General features: G+C 58.9%; 1 protein-coding gene across 2 annotated transcripts; it reads left to right on the top strand.

The window, feature by feature from the left end:
- Positions 1-2,833: 2,833 nt before the first annotated feature.
- On the top strand, positions 2,834-15,232 carry LOC123783565 (uncharacterized). Of its 2 annotated transcripts, none has more exons than XM_045784379.2 (5): positions 2,834-2,974; positions 5,865-6,254; positions 7,823-8,119; positions 9,636-9,743; positions 10,593-15,232. In XM_045784379.2, exons 1-4 carry the CDS (start codon positions 2,902-2,904, stop codon positions 9,728-9,730), a joined length of 855 nt encoding a protein of 284 aa, XP_045640335.2. In that variant the 5' UTR covers positions 2,834-2,901; the 3' UTR covers positions 9,731-9,743; positions 10,593-15,232. The 2 variants fall into 2 exon arrangements, with proteins under 2 accessions (XP_045640335.2, XP_045640337.2); XM_045784381.2 differs by having other exon boundaries at positions 10,675-15,232.
- The last annotated feature ends 1,805 nt before the right edge of the window (positions 15,233-17,037 follow it).

Here is a 17,037-nt window from a genome sequence, read left to right on the forward strand (position 1 = left end):
ATCTAGGAGGGATGGGGGTCCGCAGAGCATGCTGAGCGGGGCAGGGGCAGGGCGTGAGGCTGGTGGAGAGGCCCAGGTGGCCGTGTGTGGAGGACACAGGGCAGGGCTGGGCGGGGAGGGTGCAGCCTGGGAGAGGACCCGGCGGAGGGGCTGCTGGTGGCTTGGCCTCGACTCAGAAGCGGGCAATCTGGAGCCAAAGCACTGGGCTTCGAATGCGGCCCTGCCCCCCCTGCTTCACGGGCCTGGACAGTGTAGCCAGAGGAGCTCCAGGTTCTCCATGGGTAGAATGGAGACATGGAGGAGGGGTTGGAACGAGGCGATCGTGAAATACTTTGGAGTCGATGGGTCAGATTTGGGTACGCGAGGAGGGGAGGTCGAGGTGGACTCTAGGACCTGGGCCTGGGACCCGGTCAGAGTAATGGTGTTACAAGTGCGTTCTGGAGCCAACAGGGGTCTCCTGGGGCTGGGTGACCTCACCGGCCCCGCACAGGCCCAGGACTCACCCAGCGACTCCTGCAGCAACTCCACATCCCCGCTGTGCTGAAAGCTCGGGCGCGGGGACATCCAGCCCTGTGTCCAGGGACACGCAGGAAAGGGGGGGAAGAGGAGAGTCAGCCTCACGGTGTCTGGTCCAAGAGCCCGGCTCCCCCGGCTGTGGACTGAGTCCCTGCACCTCCAGGAGGGTTTCCAGCCCGAAGCCCGCTGTCCGCACAGAAGCCATGCTACCCAGCACGAGTCCTCGGGCTCAGAGTCATGAGCTCTCTGCCCACCAGGGAGCTGTGTGCAGGAGGGTTAGGAAGTTTTCAGAAGTACCCGAGTGTGGGAGAAGCCACCCCCACCCTGAGCTGGGCTGGAGGAGCTGGCCTGAGTGTGACTCAGCCAGTGCAGGGGGGCGGCTGTGGACCTCAGAGGCTGCAGAGCTGTAACCATAGGCCTCGTGTCCTCTGCCTGGGGTGTGAGAAAGGAGAGAGGCTGTCCAGGGTCAGGTCTGGCCTCCTTCCCCCTCATGTGCTTCTCAAGGTCTGGGAGGACTTGGTTCTGGAAAGACCAGTGGCCTAGGAGGCCTGAGACCTGGGCCTGGCTCTGTCCCATCCTGGTGTCCAGACTGTGGGGTCATCATATCACCTAAATGGCCCTGACTGTGGTCATCTGTAACATGGACGGTAATGCTGAGCCCCTGCTGGCCCTCACAGGGACAGAGCTTGTGACCCACAGAGACCTAGACACACGGAGGCCCGGTGACCTTAGCTCTCTTGCTGCACAGGACGGCGGGAGGGGACAGAGAGTAGTATCAGCAGATGTAACAAGTCCCAGGGGCTGCCCCAGCATGGAACGTGTCCTGGGTGACCCTCCGGGGTTCCCGGCCTGCAGCTTCTGGGGGCTCCCTCCTGGGCCCCGAGCCCCACCCCAAGCTGTGGTTTCCACAAGCAAACAGTCCTCACCCTGAGAGGACTCGCCCAGGGCTGTAGGGACGGGGACAGGGGCACAGCTGACTTGGTCCCCATCACCCTGAAGGGACAAGGGGAGGAGCTGCCCAGATCAGGACTCTGTCCGAGGACTTTGTACCGACAGGCTCTGGGACGGCCCGTGGAAGGGATCTCCCATCACTGGCTGGGAGCGGGGGAACAGGGCAGTGCTGAGTGCTCTCCGGTTCGAGAGGCGCAGAGCAGGTCGGGGGAGCCCAGACAGGACGTGGTGACTTGCTGGAGGGCGCACAGTGGGACGGGACAGCGGCGGTGAGGCGGGATTTCTCAGAGCTCCTTGTTAGGAGTCCAGACCCTGACTCTGGCTCTGCTGTGTGACCTCTGCGGGTGGTCCAAACCCTTAGGACTCCGGTCTCACATCCAGAAAGTGGGTTTAACGGCCACCAGGCTGACCACCTTGAGTGCGGGGCCCCGTGCCAGTCCTGGGGTCCAGCCTTGTCATCTGAGGGTCTGAGCAGCTGAGGGGGAGCCCAGGGGGCGGGGAATGGGGCACCGGCCGGGGGTGAGTGATGGAGCTGCTCCCCCGGGTCCCCGGGAGGACAGGATTCTCAGAGGTTGTGGGAACCCATCTGAGAAGAGGAGGCCGGGCCTAAGCCTCTGTAGGCGGCCGTGAGTCTGAGGCCGCTGAGCCTGGGGCCAGAGGCGCATGTCACTCTCCACCCCTGCCTGTGTGTGAGTGCGGGCCCAGGGCTGGCAGAGCCTCACAGGGAAGGGGGGCTGTGGCTCTGGTCCGGTGGGGGTGGGCTCGGTCCTGTGTGTGGGGGCAGGGCCGGCCTAGGCCGCAGACAGAGCCCTGGGGCAATAACACTAGGGACATGGCCTCATGTGCATTGGGGTGTGTGTGTGGGGGGGACACTTCCCAGGAGTGCTGTGTTCTCGAGTTCCTAGCTTCTCACTTGGACACTGACAGGGAAGATCCTAGAAAATCAGAAAGGAAACGTGACTCGTGAAATGGTGTAGGGACAGAGGACAGGCCCAAAGCAGGAGAGGCCCTGTGTCCTTGGCTCTAGGATGTGACTCTGTGCTGTCCATTGGCTGGCGCTGGCGAGCAGGGCGGCCTGGGCTGAGTGGGACCCAGGGACCCAGGTCAGGGGTCCTAGGGGTGCAGGCAGGGGAGGGGAGACCACTCAGCTGGTTGTGAGCATGGGGACGGGGCCTCTCCAGCTCTGGGCCTCCTAGAGGGGGGCTGTTCCTACATTTATTCTGCAATTATTTCCTGAGGCCTCTGCACGAGCGAGGTAACAGGAGAGATGGGAATGGCTTGCTCTAGACTGGACAGTGAGTCCAGGAACTAACAGTCAGCCCCCCCCCCGTGGGTGGAGCTAAGAGCTCTTCCGAGTGATGCTTTTCCTCCTTTCTAGATGTTTCCTGTGCAACCTCATAGGCCCAGGCCGAGCCAGCAGAGAGGCCGCCGGCCATGGGCACCTGCTCAGAAGACCCCCACCTGGGTGGGGCCTCCTGGCTCCTGGGATTCACCAGCCTTCTCCTCAGTGAGTGGCCGGGCTCCCTGGGAGGGAGGGCTGCTGGGTGGGCGGGAGGCAGGAGCCGTTCGGCCGTCTGAGGACTTTACTGAAGAACCAGAGAACCAGCTCTGTGATGACTGAGCACACGCCGTGCATTTGGTTCAGAGCCCGGGGTGAGCGGAGGGAACAAAGGGAGCTGGTGGCTGAGGCCGGACTGGGAACCCTGAGCCCTGGCTGCCTGGCTGCATGAAGGGAACCCCTACCAGGGGGGAGGGCAGGAGAGCCCGGAGCCTCCTGGGGAGAGGGATGGAGGAGACAAGTTAGCGGCTGGGGGACCCAGGGGTACAGATGGGCACCCCACCTGCGATGCCCAGGGGACTCGGCAGCATCTGCAGCTGCTGTGTGCAGGAGGGGCCGGCCCAGAGCCCCTGTCTGAGCTGGAGGAAGCCGCTCTAGTCCGGCTCCTTGGGCAGGATGAGGGCCCGGAGTCCTATGACAATCTGTGCAAAGGAAGGAAAGGAGCCCCCAGAATTCAAGGGTCTGTGCCCACCGGCTGTGTGTAGGGCGAGCCCAGAACAGGAGACTGCTGACCTGGGCTCCGGGTGGGGGTGACCCGGGGGGGACAGGAGGGAAGCAGAGGGGGCCCCAGAAAGGGAACTGAAAGAAAGCCTGTCCTAACCTATGCCGGATTTCTGGTTTTTTACTTCATCAGGGTTGATCTGCTTGGTGTAACAAATGGAATGAGAACTAAGGCGAAAGCTGTTTTTGTGTGTAACGTTTCGTGTGAGCGCAGCAGCCCCTTACTGAGCTGCCGGGATTCTACGACATTTCCAGAATCCCAGGGGATCTATAAACAGGGCAATGAGTCATCACAAAATGAGCTTTGCAAGGCAGGAAGACCCTTTCAAGGAGGGAACTTCCTGTCAGCAACATGTGGCCTTTCTCTTCCTTTCTGTTTTATTGAAATTGAGACATAGGGGCCATTACACAGTTTCCTCTATAAATGTCAGGGTTGGATGATTGAGAAAGAAAGCAAGAAAGGAAGAAAGAGAAATGGACAAAGCATTATGTTGATGGTTGAATATTGAATTTCTTCTTATTTAAATAACTCAGACTCTTGCTCACAGCCACCCACCCCTGCCCTTGTGTCCCTCTCTGGGTTTGGCACCTTCTGCAGACCTGAGCGCTCTCCTGCCTCCCCCCGTCTTGAGTGGGCTTCCCGCTTGCTCAGGCTGAGGCTCACCGTCCAGCTTCTGGGCAGCTCCTCCCCTGCAGCCTGAGGGCTGAGCCTCCTCTCTCCCGGGTTCCCCCCTTTCCAGCTAGTGCTGTTTGACCCTCAGCTCACCCCACGTCTCTGCCAAAGCTGCCGAGTACTTGAGTCCCCTCTCCCGGGACAATAGCTGGAGGTGAGACCCCAGAACTGCTTGGACCCCGCTGACCAGACAGCAGTGCTGGGAGGGAGAAGCCCTGAGCAGGGCAGAGCAGAGCAGGGCAGGAGGAGTGCAAGGGGAGAGCTGTAGGGCAGGTCCCTGCAGGGGAGGCACTGGGCTGGGGGAGAAGGAAGCTGGCTCCAGGTCTGGCTCTGCACGGTGTGACCTGGGACAAGTTCCCCCCTTAGGGACCCTCTCATCTTCGAAAGGTCCTTAGAAGTCCCTCCAGCTGTGACATCCTGGGATTGGGTGTCTCCTGTACTGCCCTGAACTTTGCATATTTCCACATGAGATGAGCCTTGGGTGTGTTGACCTAGGGTGGGAACCAGTTCGTACAGGACAGTGTTCTTCTGTCCATTAATTCATAAGGGAGCCACCAGGCTCATTTACAAGAGAAATGCTCATTCAAATATGATGTGATATAATTTTCCCTTATCAGTTTGGCAAAGGGCAACAAGTTCGGTCACCGTGTGCTGGTGGGAACTCAGCATTATTGGGAGGAGAGCAGCTGGGGTCACTGTCAGGGGGGTGGTGAGCGAGGTCTGTCGAAGCTGAGAGGGACCTGCCTTTGGTCTGTTAGACCTACCCAGTGGGTGGTCCCAGTGTCTCCACACCCACGTGTGCTGTCCACAGAACCGTGTGTCACGCATGTACACGCACATCGGGCATGCATGCACTCACATGTGACAGATGTCCGTGTGTGATGTCTAGGTGCCCACAGCAGTGAATATGAGCTCCATGTGACGTATAGAGGTCCCTGTGTGCGGACAGTCCCCCCAACCTGCCCAGGGCAACAGTGTCTGCAGGGACAAGATCAACACAACTGTCACCCGAGGAGGGAACTAGAGCCCCATTCACTCCATGAGCAGCTGTTAAATGAGACGTCTCCACGAGTGTAGACCCTGCAGGCTGTTGGCCAGAGGCTGCCCCATCTGTCCCTCTCCATGGGGGCCTCTGCACAGGGCCGCCCACAACACGGCCGCCGGAGTCGTCACAGCGAGCAGGACACAGGGTGACAGCAAGATGGTGTTACCCTCGTGTAGGACCTGCTGTCCCTGAGGGCCGTCCATCCGGTAAGTGGCACTCTGCTCCTTAGAGGCCAGTCCCGGGGGCGGCCCCCACTCCAGGGGCAGAGCTTGCCCGGCCTGCAGGCAGGAGGGTCTCTGCAGGCCCGTGAGAGGCTGCCTCCTGCACTAATGCGCTCGGTATGGACCGAAAACATGCTCGTGCTTTGCTCCGACCTCTCCTGACATTCCTGCTCGCGCTGTCAGGGGTCAGGGCACCACAATTGAGCAAGTTAGCAGGATCCGTTCAAGGGGACGCTCCCCTGGGACCAGGACGGATCCCAGCCTCGCCTCCTATTCACGGCTCTCTCCCACCTTCCAAGAGTCTGGGGAGCAACGGGACAGATCTCGTGAAGATGGTTCTAGGGATTCCTCCTTTATTTCTAACGAAAACCTCTGACATTCCTGTGTCCTGTGCCCTAGGTGTCTGTGGTGCTCTGACCCAGAGCTCTGGAGTCCGTGGTTCTGGAGTGGGGGATTCTGGAATCCCTGTTTCTCTGAAGATGAGAGGAAGTTCTGTTTCGTTTCATGTGATCAGAAAACCAGAATTACCCCCAGAAGGCGAGCTGGAGAAGATTTCATGGGGCATTGTATATGGGTCAAACTACAGAGTCATGCTGAATGTCCTTCCTGGGAGGAATGTTCCAGAATGGGTCAACTTCCAGGACAAGTTCAAGACGAGGGTCCATGTGCCCATCATAACGAATTTCACTATAGACAACCTGACCCTAGAGGACAGCGGGCTGTACCGGGCTCGAGTCTACTACACGAGAGGAAGACAGTATGACCAGGATTTCCACCTGACGGTCTATGGTACGTGGTGGCCCCTCCCCAGCCCCATAGCTGACCTCCTTCCTCTGTCCCTGGAGTGTCCATGCGCCCTGATGGCAGGATCCCTTCCAGACCGCAGCCTTCAGACTCGATCTTCTCCCCTGGAACTAGATGCCGTGTGTTCAGCACAAACGCAGGCAGAGCTGAGGTTCACACCGGGGATGAACCACTTCTGTGCCTCAGGAGGGGAACACGGAGCGGGGGGGAAATGGGGACTTGGCCATAACACTCACTGTCCCCATAGCACTCAGGGTGCTCAGTGTGACTGTCAGCTGTCTAGTGCTGCTGTAACAGGTGACTGACCCTCAGGGGCTGACTGCACCACCACCTGAGTGTCCTCCTGGGCTGCAGGGCAGGACTCAGACCCCAGAGGCTCGGCCATGAAACCAGGTGTCGGCAGGGCTGCTCCTCTCTGGAGTCTCCGGGGAAGATCCATTTCTGCTCCTGTCCCTCCTTCTAGTGGCGCCCGCATCCCCTGGCTCGTGGCCCTTCCTTCCCCTTCACAGCCGGCACTGGAGGGATGAGTCCCTCTGACCCTGAGTCTCTCCCTCCTCCTCTCCTGCCCCCTCCACTTGTGCGGACGCTGTGATCACTTGGGGCCCATCTGGGAATCCAGACCTTCTCTGGTTTAGCGTCAGCTGGTTAGCAGCCTCAGTTTCCCTTTGTCATGGAACCTAAGAAACTTGCAGGTTCTGAGGGACAGCTCGTGGCCACGGTTGGGGGACACTCGTCACCTAGCAGGATGCGGAAGCCCACGTGTGGTTCTCCCTGCCCCGTCCCCTCGTCCTTCTCAGCACCAGCCCGAGGCAGCTCACTCAGACTCACGGGTCCAGCTCTAACCCTCCACAGATGTAGGAGACGCTCACAGGTCAGCCCTTCCTCAGAAGCTCAGTGAGCAGCTCTCTCTCCCTGCACTCCCCCCTGTGCAGGGAGACGTCCTGCTCCAGAGAGAGTGGCCTGTGCCGCTCAGGTCTGGGGGATTCCCAACACTGACTGTCAGTCTGTCCCTTGTCTTTGTGGACCCCAAGTTCAGTGCATGTTCCTACAACACTCAGGGAGGCTATTCCTTGTGGCCACCACTCTGTCCCCCACCACAGTCTTTCCTGGTGGGAGTCCGGCGTGATCTGGGCTCCCAGAGCTGGCCAGTGGCCTTCTGTACCATGGGCTGTTGGGTTCCGGGCACCATCCGAGCTGGAGAAGCAGGCTGGGACCTGGACCAGGCAAATCCTCTCCCTACTTCTCCTTCTAGGGGACACTCCACTTTCTTAGAATTAATGGGTTTCAGGTAGGTGCCTCTAGCACTGATTTTCTTCAGGGAGATTTTTTAAGACTTACTCAGTCTAGTAAATCACATAGAGCTGAACACAGCGTCTCCCACTCCTTTTTGGCACCTGCTGTATATTTGGTTCTGTTCTGAGTTATCTGTAAACTGCAGGCATCATCCTTCGGGGGAGGAAGCCAGAGCGTCAGGGAGAATCCGCAGGAGAAAGCAGGAGCTGTGATGCTCTCCACTCACGTGAGCCTCTGTCCTCTTGTCTCTCCCACCACAGAGCCCGTGCCCCTTCCCCAGATCCGGGCCACGGTTCCGTCCCTCACACCAGGCTGGTGCAACGTCACTGTGGAGTGTGACACCACGGGAACCAGGGAGGGCCTGACCGTGTCCTGGGAGAGCGAGGGCCTCCCCAGGGAGCTGGAACAGAGACCGGCCCCGGGACCAGCCCCCAACCCCTGGACCCTGGCTGTGACCCTGCCCCTGAGCCAGCCCAACGCCAGCCTCACCTGTGTCATCCGCAACCAGGTGGACCAGAAAACTGCCACCCGGGACCTTGGGGACGTCTGTGGCCACGGTGAGCGCATCCTGCCAGAGGGGAGGGGCTCTCCCCGAGCTCAGGCAGTCCTGGGTGAGGGTTCTCGGCTCCTGTCCCCCATGTTTATGTCACCACCTGCCACCTGGTCACCCTGTCGAGGACTCTGGGAGGCACATCCAACCTGCTTCTGCCCTTCAGTGTCCCTCCCCTGCTGCTCTCCTCTCCTCACCCCTGCTGGTCAGGCAACACCAGCAGGTACCTCTCCCCACCCTCATCCATCATCCCGTGTGTGTCTAGGCTCGTTTTTAGGAAGAACGAATTGGGGGTGTCAGTGGTCTGTGCCCTCTGAGGGGTCTGAGCCAGGAACTCCCTGCAGGATTGAGGGCTCGGGGCTCCTCTGCCCGTTTCTGGCCTCACGAACACGCTTCACACCCACCTGCTTGCTTGCGTTCCTGGGTGTGTCCTGCTCTCCTCAGCTTCCAGCCTCCACTCAGGCCCCTCCCTCTGCCCTCAGCCCTTCCAAGTCAGGGGTCCTCCACTCCCCCACTTATTCCCATCCAGGGACCCCTTCACTGCACATGCTCCGGGGCCCGTGACCCCTGCAGTCCCACAGGACGGCTGCTGGGTGCAGTTCCAGCATTCAGAGTTTTTGCAGAGGGGCTCCTCAGCCTCGATGGCTCAGGGCCCTGCAGGAGCTGCCGCTGTCCTGCCCTCACACCTCATCTCCTCTACGGAGCGGTCAGGGCCCCACATGGAGAGTTGATGCTCTGGGCTGGGATTAGTCTCCTCTGCAGCCTGAACACCTAGAGCGCAGGGGCCACGTCTGTTTCTCCTTTGCATGCCTGTCCCACCCTCGGCCTCGGGTAGTCTGCTCACAGTCAGTGTGTCCCTGAACGAATGATGACCTGGGTCCCCGCCTGCCCCCTTGTCCCTCCACCCCCTCTTCCATCAGCTGCGGGGGAACCTGGTGCTTCAGCATCTCTGATCCCAGAGGAAGCTCAAGGCTCAGTGACCCACTGGACCCTCTGGAGAGAGGCTCCTTCCTCCCTCTCATCCTCCTACCCGGCTCCCCCTGCCTGGTCCCTCTCCCTTCTGCCCCAGTGGGTGCTGGCAGCTCCCAGGGCTGGAGAGTTGACACAGCCATTCCTGTTCATGGTTCTCCTTCCTGGAATGCCGCACCCACCCTGAATATCGGGTAATCGTCCACTCCTTCCTCAAGACCAGGTTTCTCCATCACCTCCTCCAGGAGGCCCTCCCTGAAGACCTGGGTGTAAGCTCTAAAGCTCTTGTGCCCTGGGATGGCTCTGGCTGGCTGGCTCTGGCATGTTCTCAGCCTTCCCCCCGCTGAGGGGCTCCTCAAGGGCGGGCACCATGTCCCGTTCCTCTCAGCACCCTGGCCCGAAGCAGGAGCTTGGGAACTGGCTGAGGGAAAGCACCTGCCGTGCTCCTCCCTCTTCAGCTTCTGACCAGGTCCCTTCAGACGTCTACGTGTGCACGGTCACCGGCTTCTTCACTGCTGTCTTGTCTTAACCTTCCTCACTCTCTCTGTGGCCAGACACAGGTCCACGTGCACAAGCCCCCACTGCCCATGTGGGAGTCACCCAGTGCGTTGTTGTTCTTGCGCTGCTGATTCTCGGAGCTGGACTGTGACCTTGTGTGACAGGTAAGAAGAAGAAGAACTTGGAGCCCCAGAGAGGCAGGTTGCACTTCTCCACCCCTCCCCCCAGTGGACCCCGGGCCCCCTTTCTCCTGCCTTTTGCGGCTCAGGGAATGTCCCGCAGGAAGCTGGCTGCTGTGGCCATGGCCGTGGGGTCATGGAGGGGGAGGGTCCAGGTTTCCAGGCTCAGACTCCAGCTCCGTCTGTGCATGACTCAGGTGCAGGATCGCAGGAGGAGCACAGGGACCCGGACGCTGGCATCCACTATGCAGAGCTGGGCCAGCAGGAGTCTGGAGACAGGAGGGACAGGATGAAGCTGGGGGAGGGGGCATCTGGGTTCTCCCCAGTGCCTCTGTGCCTGGGTGTGTGTCTGTCAATCCCAGTCATCTGCACGATCTGGCCTGGATGCCTCGGTAACCCTTTCCAGACAACTCGATATTCACTAAGAAAGTTCTCCTCAGGCCCCATGCAGTGCTGGACACTGGGGGAGGTCATGTCAGCAGCACTGGGTCTGTGCGGGTCCCTCTGGGGCGGCTCTGTCCCTCAGCTGTTCCAGGAACCCTATGTCTGCATTCCAGGGTTTGGATTTTAGAAATATGGGGGAGGTCCTTGAGAGATTTCAGACCGGGGTTGTAATTTTAAAAAGCAGGAGAATCTCACCCTCCCGTGACACCTGTCTCGTGAGCATGACGCCTGCAGCTCGGATCCTGCCTCCACCACCTCGGAGGCTCTAAGCAGGGACTGGATGGACCCACCGTCAGTTATTTCTGTGCTAAATCGTTCCGCACAAGGTCACTGTGAGACACACACAGGGGTAGATCAAGGGGGGAAACTGAGTAAACAAACCTGTTTCAGGACCGCTCAGCCTCAGCTACGTGTCAACCCCAGACGGCCCCCGCTCTGCCCCTCGTATCTACGACATCCAACTGCCTTTCAGACCCGCAGCCCCGGGGACGAGCCCTGGTGAATTCCCAGTATCCCGCCTGGACCGTCTGAACACCACCCAGCGGCCAGTCCCGTGCGGAGAGCTATTCACGGACCCTGTGAATTCGTAACCGTGAGCGCTGGCTGAGTGCCGCTCTGTGACTCGCACTGTTCTGACCGTTCTGCTCCCTCCTAACTCACAGGGTCCTCGTGGACTCTCTGAGAGGTGGGGATCCTTGTGCCCACTTTACAGATCAGTAGAAGGAGCCAGAAAGCCTACTCTCCAGGCCACATAGCTGGGAGTCTAGGAGTCAGGGCTGAGCCCAGGGAACGGAGCTCCAGGGCTTCTCTCTCCAACCCTCGGCTGTCCTGCATCCCGGCAAACCTCCCTTCTGTCCTGTCCTGCTGGCCGATGGCCTAGCCTGCTATTGCTCAGGAAAAAGCAGAAGTTTTTACCTCCTGATAGTTAGCTTTACTGACTGCATTGACAGACACCTGCCTCCTCTCTCTCCTGTCCCCTTGGAGGACGCTGAGCTCTTCGGGGCTCAGTGAGGACTTTTCCCTACACTCCAAGGCCCTTCTCTGGGGATGTACTGTCTCCAGCATTCTTCTCTCTGGCTCCTCCCCCTGACCCTGCTGGCTCCTTCCCTGCAGCCCTCACCTGGTCTCTGTGCTACCCCTGCTCCACGCCTAAGCCCTCACCTTGGCCTCACTTCACGGGGCCCCCTAGAGCACCAGGAGGTGACCCCACCTGACACCATTGACCCCCTTTTCTGCTCCAACCCCCTCTGCCCTTGCGTTCCCTGACGGACACAGTCCTGGACCCTCCGGCCCACCTGTCGCCCTCCCAGACTCCTCAGCTGTCCCCCAGGGCTGCTCTTCACTCACAGGGTGGGGCTTCCAAGGGCTGGGCAGGACCCTTCCCATCTCCTGTGTCCTCCTCTCTCTGGGACCCCTGCCCCGGGGCCTCAGTGACCAGTGACACCACTGGTGCTCAGGGAAGCCTCCCCGCCCCATGCCTTCTGCTCAGCCCCATCCCTGCCCTCCAGCCCCACCGGCCACATAGCTGCCCCTATGTCTTCCTCTGCCTTCTCCCCCTGTGGTCTCAGTGCCCACTTCCCCTTCTGTAGTACCCGGGACCTGGTGAGAAAGAGCAGGAGCTCCTCTCCCACAGGAAGGAAAGCAGAAGCAAGTATCACCTGTGTAATCAGGAAATAAATGTGCATATTTTGTTTGCGGGAGTCGTGGGAGCCATTCACTGGAGCCCATGAAAAATACTGTAAGGTTACCTCTTGGTAAGGGACACATTTTCTCTCCTTCCTTGCTGTACCCACAAATGCTGGGGCTCCTGACCTGAGTCCCAGAGCCTGTGGGGGAGGGATTGAGCCAGCAGGGAGCCCAGCTGGGGTTCTTCTTGGAGAAGCAGCTGCATCCAGGCCGCTCCTCTGTCCCCTGAGCTCTGTCCCTGTTGTGCCCGCACAGCGTCTGTCCCCAATCTCAGAGAACTGTGAGCATGGCAGCGTGAGGACGGTCCCGGCAGCCACCTGTGCCCCCAGCAGACCTGGGTGTGTGCTCTGGGCTGCCCACAACCACGGGGGCCAGACGTGCTCTGGAGAAGGTGACAGGTGTCCCTGCCTCGGCCACGGGGACGTCACGTTACCTGCTCCTGCAACCAGGCTGCCCGGCGTCCCCCGTGCTGGGGAAGGACAGGGACGTGGCTGGGGCCAGGTGGCTCTCCCAGGGATGTCCTTTCTGTCCTTCAACGCTGACACATAAGACGCTTTCCTGGGAACACGACGTGAGTCCAGCAGATTTGGGCAGGGCCGGCTCGTGATGAACTCGTTTTTATCAAGAGTCGAAGTTGACGGAACTAACGGAGCTACTGCTGTCAATTATTTCAAAGGATAATTTCTAGGGCTTCTGGGGGCTCAGTTGGTAAAACTTCTGATTCTTGATCTCAGGTCTGGATTCCTGGGTTGTGAGTTCAAGCCTCACGTTCGGTGGGGAGCACACTTGAAATAAATATGTAAATAAATAAAAGGATAATATTGAAAACAACCGAAGGACATGGCATCACATCCTCATATTTAAGTGCAGTTCTCTGTAAGTCTGTGAGGGGAAAGCTCGTGGACGTATATTTGCATGTGTCCTCGAGGCGGGACACAGGACTGTTGGCAGAAACCACCAGAATGCAGAGCCCTTCCCAGGCTTTCATGGGATCGGATTCGGTCCTTTTCTGTGTGTCCTGTGAGTTCCAGGAGGACACTTGGAGCGTGAACGCCAGGAACACGGATCCTGTAAGGATTGTGGCACCAACGTCTCTCCAGTGGTTTTTCTCCATTTTCCTGTGACTGGAACTCCATCTCCTTCTCAGAGTGAAGAGTCTCTTCTGTAGTCTGTGAGATGTCCCTTCCTAAATTGCTTAAGTATCAGTCAGACAGACAGAGAGACAGGAGTGGGGCAGCTGGCAGACCCACAGGTGCGCACGTCACCTGCCCCGCTGGGTGAGCTCCTGCCTCCGTCTACACTACACGGTTGGTCTCCGGAAATTCCCTCCCTCCCAGCTTTTCCTGAAGCCCGGCCACTGTCTTCTCTTGGATCATGGAGCTCCCTGTTCAAGACCCAGCATCGCTGTGTGGAAACCTGCTGTCTCCTACCCTAAGGCGTTTTGTCTGAAAGATAAAATCCTGACTCAGTGGCACCTGGGCACACGCAGGATCTCGTCTCTGCAACCCTTCACCACCCGCTCCGAAAACCTAACTGCCTAAAAGATGAAGTTAAAAATCAGCAAATAAACATAATTACAAAGGAACCGAAACAAACAATGACTTTGCTGAACTTACACGAATGTATTGAAACCTTAGGAGAAATGGATCACTTTCTAGGCAGTGTCATCTGCCTCTAGGACTCTGGAGGAGGAAGAGCATCTGAGCGGGTAGGTGTCTGCTCTGTGAACAGCTCAGCGCTGCGTGCCTTCGTCACCCCCAGACCCGCCACACCGCAGCTGGCCCTGGGTGAGGTTCTTTTCCCCACACCAGGTGCCTTCGTGATTTCGGGTCCCCAGCTGGGTGTCCTAGAGTCTCAGGCAGTCCTGACGCTGCGTCCCTGCAGCTCAGGTCAGACCCCACCGGGTAGGGTTGAAGGGCACCTCACCTGTGCCTCCACTCGGACGCCAGACAAGCTGGGGTCTGTGCCTCTGAGCACCTGCTGTCCCTCGCAGGTTCCCACGAGCTGCTTGTCTGGTTGTTTATTCACTGGAGTAGCTCACACGACAATGGGGACGCAGTCCCTTCCTAGCTTACTGGTTGGTTCTACAGGGTATAACTCAGACCAGCTGGGTGGCAGAGGGGCGGAGGACAAGGCATGTGGGGAGGGGAGCGGAGCTGCTCTCCCTCTAGGTGAGCCCCCCCCACCTGTGTGTTCTCCCACCGGGAAGCCCTCCTAATCCTGTCCTTCCGGGGTTTCAGGGAGACGTGATTACACGGGCACCCCGATTAAATCCTTGATGACTGGAGACTGAGGAACTCACGCTGCAGCCCTTCTCCCTCCCAGATGGTCAGTGCGTGGGTCCTTAAGTTCCCACCTGCTAACACGGTTGACGCCCTGGCAGCCAGCCCCCTCCTTAGCAGTTTTCCCGAAGTATGTCACTGCCACAAGCTCAGGTGTGGTTGTAGGGGCTTGTTACGAACAACCAAACGCCCACTCCCCCTTCACTGTTCTGGCCCAATTTCAGGAACTGGGAACAATCCTAAACGTAACAATGCCCCCCGGGCTCTCATGGAGGAAGTCGCTAGATTCCAGGGGCTGAGGGCCAGGGATAGCACATGAAGACTAGTAACTTCTTCTTACTATAAATCACAAGAGTGCATCACATTATGGTCAAGATGGGTGACATCGTCTAAGACCTACTGTGTGTCTTTAATTGTATTTGTAATTAATTGTTTTTTATACTCTGGCTTCTGTGACCGCGCACTCAGCAGGCGTCCCCCTGGCAGCTCTGTCTCCGTCTCTCTTAGTGGACCCCATCCTCTGCTGCTCAGCGCCAGGCCCCCTGTTCTCCCCTCGCCATACTGCCTCCCTAGTGATTTTTGGGACCCCCAGGGCTCTCAGTAGCCCAGCTGCGTTGAGGCCGCAGCTCCAGCCCTAATGGGACTCCCACCCCCTACTGCCTGATAACCTTCTGCTCTTCGAAGCCAAGGTGACCATGTGGAGCACTGAGTCCCTGTCTCCGGCCTCCCCTCCCCCGACAGCTGCTCCTCCTTATGCTTTCCTGATACTTACAGCTCGGGAAGGTCACAGCATCCTCCCAGCTGCTTTAGCCAAACACCTGAAAGTCTCCTGGATTCTCTTTGCCTCCACTCTGGGGTCTAAGCTGCCAGCAAGTCCTAGTTCCCAAGTCCCTCCCCTTCTCTCGGGCCCCGTCCCTCTCTCCCTGCACCTGTTCCAGGACCTCCTCCCTGAGCTCCTTCCTCCTGGTCTTGCCTGTGTTATTTCATCTGCATTTTGAAATTTTTAATATATGTTTGTACATAGCGTTTCCCTATAATTTATAAAAGTTGTTGAAATTTCAATGCCTTGATTTTCATTCCTAAAGAATTAGGTAGAACGTCAACTTTTTCTTCATATCTCAGGATTTTGCTTTTGATTGATCATTTTAAAATCGACTTCTGATTTTGCTGATGAAATCCCCTTCCTTGTTGTCATCCGTGCATAGAAGTCAGGACTACGTCTGCCTGCAGCGAGCGTCCAGCTCGGCTCTCAGCGCTGCGGCAGGTGGGTTAGTGATCTCTGCAAAGGAACTCAGGCGATGGCAGTTGCTGGGGTCGGGTCGTCTGCTCAGCACGGTCCCCGGGCTCCCAGGCTCCCCATCTTTCTGCTCCACCATCCTGGACACGGGGTCTTGACCTCCTGCGTCTTCCTCATGGTCGCAGACGGCTGTGGCTGCAGACAGCAGCGCACAAGGGAGATCGCCAGCGAGAGAAGGACGAAGGGCGAAGTCTCTGTTGTCGTGAGGCTCTGTCTGCCAGGACTGAAGACCCACGGGTCTCCTACCTCAGTGCTGAGCCCCAGGGCAGCTCTAGGGAAGCCTGGACCCCATCCCTGAGGTGCCTGTGGGTGAAGTTGTGCCAGCAGCGCCCCCTGGTGGAAGGAGCTGCAGCGACAGCCGCCTGCACCCAGGTCTCTCAGCCCTGCCTTCTGGGCCATGGGGAGCAGGTCTGTCCTGGACACTTGCAGGGAGGACAACACAGTCCTCCCCGGGCCCAGGGCATCTCTGCTCCTGCCGGAGTCAGGTCTGAGAAAGGTGTCCAGGAGCCAAGGTCGATCCCAGTGACCCGGGGCGTGCCTCCCACCTGTCCCCTGGTGTTGTCGCCTGTCCAGCAGCAGTGGGTTATGGGACAGACTCTGAGGCCTGCTGGCTCTGGCATCCCGGGATTCTAGGTCAGGATGGACCTGATCGGGCTCCCTGTTACCTCGCTGACCTCCATGTCCTACCTGTCTTGCCTGGGCTCACGTAGGCTCTGGCCACACTGACCCCTTGCTCCTGGAACAGGCAAGGCAGGGTCCCACCTGAGGGTCATTCCACAGGCTGTTACCTGGGCCAGGAAAGCGATTCCCCCAGATGTCCACTGTTGCTCCTCACCTCCTTCCAGTCTTTTCTCAGGAGTCCCCTTCTTGAGGAAGCCTGTTCTGAGCTTCTGGGGTAACCCCGAAACCACACTCCCAGGTGCTGAGCCCCCCGCCTGCTCTTTCACCCCGAGCCCTGCTCACCTTGTTTGCTCTGGTTCCCGCGCACTGCCTTTCCCCTCCTAATATGGGAGGAAGGCAGGGGGTGTGCTGGGTGCGCTCGTGCACGTGCGTGAGCCCCCGGAGCAGGGCCGGCGCGCAGTGGGAGCTCATGCACTGTCTATGGAAGGAGCGAGTCCACCATCGGGGAGGGTCTGGGTTGGGGGCTGATGGGTCCCCCCTAAGCAGCTCACACTCAGGGCGTGGATGAGGTGGTGATACTGTGACCATATAGGGGTTCAGGGAAGGGAGCCCGGGGCCCATGAGCTGCCCTGCGGGGAGAGCGAGACGCGGTGGAGGGCTCGTGGGGAGGACAGAGCACAGCTCGGCCACTGTCACTCACCGTGTCCTCACACTGGCAGCCGACTTACCTGCATCAGACATTCTCAGTGGGATCCATGGAGCATCAGCTGTGAGAGATGCTGCTCGATAAAGGGGTGGGGGGCAAAGGTCAGGAGATATGGAAATGCTGCAGAGCAGATCCCTTCTGAGATGTTCACAGCCCCTGCTCCAGGGGCACATCACGTAAATGCTGTAATCTGATTGTCACAATATGTAAGACCACAGATTCACGCTCCTGCTTTCCTCTTTG

Source organism: Ursus americanus, chromosome 2 (genome assembly GCF_024610735.1).
Source record: "Ursus americanus isolate L20-20 chromosome 2, mUrsAme1.1.p, whole genome shotgun sequence".
In the NCBI taxonomy this organism is placed as follows: domain Eukaryota; kingdom Metazoa; phylum Chordata; class Mammalia; order Carnivora; family Ursidae; genus Ursus; species Ursus americanus.

Coding starts and splice junctions, on each gene's coding strand:
- LOC123783565 (XM_045784379.2), top strand. CDS start 2,902: ATGGGCACCTGCTCAGAAGACCCCCACCTGGGTGGGGCCTCCTGGCTC. Junction 6,255..7,822: donor TTTCCACCTGACGGTCTATG/GTACGTGGTGGC, acceptor CTCCCACCACAG/AGCCCGTGCCCCTTCCCCAG. Junction 8,120..9,635: donor TGGGGACGTCTGTGGCCACG/GTGAGCGCATCC, acceptor CTCTGTGGCCAG/ACACAGGTCCACGTGCACAA.